This window comes from Olea europaea, unplaced genomic scaffold (assembly GCF_002742605.1).
Source record: "Olea europaea var. sylvestris unplaced genomic scaffold, O_europaea_v1 scaffold6828, whole genome shotgun sequence".
Lineage (NCBI taxonomy): Eukaryota > Viridiplantae > Streptophyta > Magnoliopsida > Lamiales > Oleaceae > Olea > Olea europaea.
In genome coordinates this window covers 7,615-10,849 of record NW_019265215.1, presented here as the reverse complement: position 1 = coordinate 10,849, position 3,235 = coordinate 7,615, and the positions used below count along the sequence as shown (strand labels likewise).

General features: G+C 36.0%; 1 protein-coding gene across 1 annotated transcript; it reads left to right on the top strand.

Annotated features, from left to right (window-relative positions):
* The first annotated feature begins 375 nt into the window (after positions 1 to 375).
* On the top strand, positions 376 to 3,153 carry LOC111390467. The gene is made up of 7 exons (XM_023015514.1): positions 376 to 854; positions 904 to 1,000; positions 1,043 to 1,226; positions 1,298 to 1,583; positions 2,302 to 2,330; positions 2,374 to 2,415; positions 3,110 to 3,153. The coding sequence occupies exons 1-7, from the start codon at positions 376 to 378 to the stop codon at positions 3,151 to 3,153; spliced, it is 1,161 nt and encodes a 386-aa protein (XP_022871282.1).
* Positions 3,154 to 3,235: the final 82 nt, after the last annotated feature.

The window sequence follows — 3,235 nt, the reverse complement described above, 5'->3', positions numbered from 1 at the left end:
TCAAATTGAACGACAATTAGCCAGTCTTACATCATTTGTGCAACAAATGACACTTGGGACAATGCAACAAACAAAAGTGTGCGCGAATTGTTCTATTGTGGGACATCCTACCTATGCATGCCCGACACTACAAGAAAGAGCCTCAGAGCAAGCAAATGCCATTAGGGGATTTCCAATGCAATAGCAACAGGGACATAGATATGATCCATATGCTAACACTTTTAATCCTGGATTGAGAGATCATCCTAATCTCAGTTACGGAGGAAATCATTTCATAGCTCCACAATCACAGTTTAATCATTCCCGGGGTTCAATCAACAAAGGCAACAACAACACTCTCAACTTCGTCAACAAACTTCGTCTCAAAGTTCAGAGATGTCTCTTGAAGATATGGTGAAGTCCTTAGCTTCTAGTACAATGCACTTTCAACAAGAGACAAAAACCTCAATTAAGAATTTGGAGACACAAGCGAGTCAATTGGCCAATACGGTAGGTAAATTGAAGGCTCAAGGATCAGGAAAACTCCCCTCTCAAGCAATCAACCCGAGAGAAAATGCCAGTGCTGTGACATTAAGAAGTGGAAAAATTTTGGAAGAGACACCAAGGAAAATGAAAGATCAAGTTGAGGAGTCAACGCAAGAGAAGAACTTAGCGTGTGAGAAAGATGAAGCTAAGACTCCAACCTCGGGATCTAAGGTAGATTCTAAAAGTCCTATTCCTACTTACGTTCCCTCCCCTCCATTTCCTAGCAGATTTGCAAAGTCCAAAAGGGATGAACATGAGAAGGAAAATTTGGAAACGTTTCGCAAGGTTCAAGTGAACATACCACTTTTGGATGCCATTTCCACCAAAATGTAAGGATCCAGGAAGTTTTACCATCCCTTACATTATTGGTAATACTAGGTTTGAAAAGGCAATGCTAGATTTAGAAGCATCCATTAATGTCATGCTATATTCTATTTATGCCTCTTTATTTTTGGGATCACTTAAGGAAACCAGTGTTATTATTTAACTTGCTGATACATCTAATGCATTTTCAAAGGGTGTGTTAGAGGATGTTTTGGTGCAGGTAAATCAATTGATTTTTCCAGTAGATTTCCATGTTCTTGACATGCAAGATGAATCAACATCTATGACGTCATCATTGCTCTTGGGAAGACCATTTATGAGGGCTGTGCGTACAAAGATAGATGTACATGATGATACTTTGACAAAGGAGTTTGATGGTGAGATTATTCACTTCAATAGCTTTGAAACAATAAGGTATCCTAGTGATATTCATGCTTGTTTTCAATAGATATAATGGATTCATTTGTGAAAAAAAATTTCAATTTATCAAATGAAGATGCATTGGACACCACTTTGATTAAAAGCATTGATGTTGATAATCTTACCGAGTTGAGCAAGAATCTACATCTGTGTGAGGATATTGTTAAAATCGTGGCATCACTTGAGTCACTACCGAGTATTCCACCAAGGTATAATATCTCCTATATTACTCTTCCGATATCTAAAGAGAAACTTTTACCTTCGGTGATGCAAGCCCCCACCTTGGAACTCAAACATTTTCCCGAGCATTTGAAGTATGTTTGGGAGAGGGGGAAACAATACTGGCGATCATAATAAAGAACCTCACAACACTTTTTTTTGTTTTTGTGAATTTTTGTCGCCAATGGTCCCCAACCATCATCACAGCCATCACCGTCAATACCACTAGGGGAGTATTTGAACCTTTTGCACTTTTTATTTCTTTTTGCTTTTATATTGAGGACATTGTGCAATTTAAGTTTGGGGGTGAGGAGGTGGTATGTGCTAAATTTTTTGTGGAATTTTGTGGTTTGTGCTAATTTTGTTCTCACTAAAAACTTAAAAATTCGGGTTAAACACTTATTTTTGTTGCTTGTTTGTGTTGTTTGATAGTTTTGCCAATTGTATTTTGAGTATTGCATTACATTGATGTATGAATTGGGAACATGAATGCTAAGTGTTGTTTACTTTCATCCACTTATTCCATGATTGATTCTTTATTGAGCACTTCGGTCATGAGATTTATCATACTCACTTGTTAGTTGCACTTGTAGGTTGTTAACGAACTTGAATGACCATGCTATTAGAAATTCTTCAATTACTCTACCAATGAAAGGATAAGTTTGGGGTGGTTGAACCGGTGAAAGAAATTATTTAGAATTGTATTAATTCCCGACTCAGTGATTGATTTTGTGGAATAATCTTAGACTTCAAATGAAAGTTAGATGTTGTTTTTCATCTATTGATATTTCATAATAAAAAAAATATCTGTAGGAAAAAGTTGCCTACCCTAAAGAGTGTGAGTCAGTATTGAGTAATCTGGCCCTATGCATCACTAATGTGTAGGAGACGATCTACGAATGAAGAAGGCTACCCTTAGGGACCAAAGTGAGAACTACCTACATTGGAAAAATGAAGAAAAATAAAATGAATGTTATAAGCATCTAGGGGTGACTTTGCTGAAGAATTGATGGATTATGAGTAATTTGCCTAACATAAGTTGTGGTCTAAGAACTCAAAATTTTTGGTGAATTAATACATAACTAGATGATCTATTTTTTCGGTTCAAACCAACCAAATTTGAGAGGGAAAGATTGAGTGATGAGGGCAACCTTAAGTTTTTTACACTTTGGGCTAGAGTGAAAATATCAAGTTTGGGGAAGTGTGCATCCCACGAGTGAGAAAAGAAAATTTGACCATTGAGGGTCGGGAAAATCACCAACTTATATATTGTGATGAATTGGAATGACCACACACACACACAAGTCAAGCATGTTATAAGTTAAAGAGTGTTTGTTGTAGTATTTTTGTAAACATTTCATAAGTTAGTTGCATAATGTAAGGCTTGAAGCAAGTGGCAAACTATCTAACATTTGGAATGTTTGTTATTACAGTATTATCGTTTGGTTTTAATTTACGTGCTTGTATGCTTGTTTGTATAGCTTTGTTCGAGGACTAGCAAAGATTTATGTTTGGGGGTGTGATAAGTGCAGGTTTTTGCACTATTTCGAGCCATTAAACTTAGATATTTGGGAGTTTCATTAGCGATTTATTACTTAATTTAGTTATTTTTATTGTGTAGGCGCAAACCCGACTTTGAACAATGATTTGAAGGTAGTTATGTGAGAAAAGACGAAAAAGATAAAGAAAACATGAAGACGTTGAAAGATGATGTTTCTAAAAAAATAGATAAAATAAAAATAAAAAT

Bases quoted from the DNA above. Each gene is read 5' to 3' on its own strand.
- LOC111390467 (XM_023015514.1), top strand. From the start codon at position 376: ATGTCTCTTGAAGATATGGTGAAGTCCTTAGCTTCTAGTACAATGCAC. The intron at 855-903 runs GTAAGGATCCAG...TGGTAATACTAG, and splicing joins GATGCCATTTCCACCAAAAT to GTTTGAAAAGGCAATGCTAG. The intron at 1,227-1,297 runs GTGAGATTATTC...TGTTTTCAATAG, and splicing joins TTTGACAAAGGAGTTTGATG to ATATAATGGATTCATTTGTG.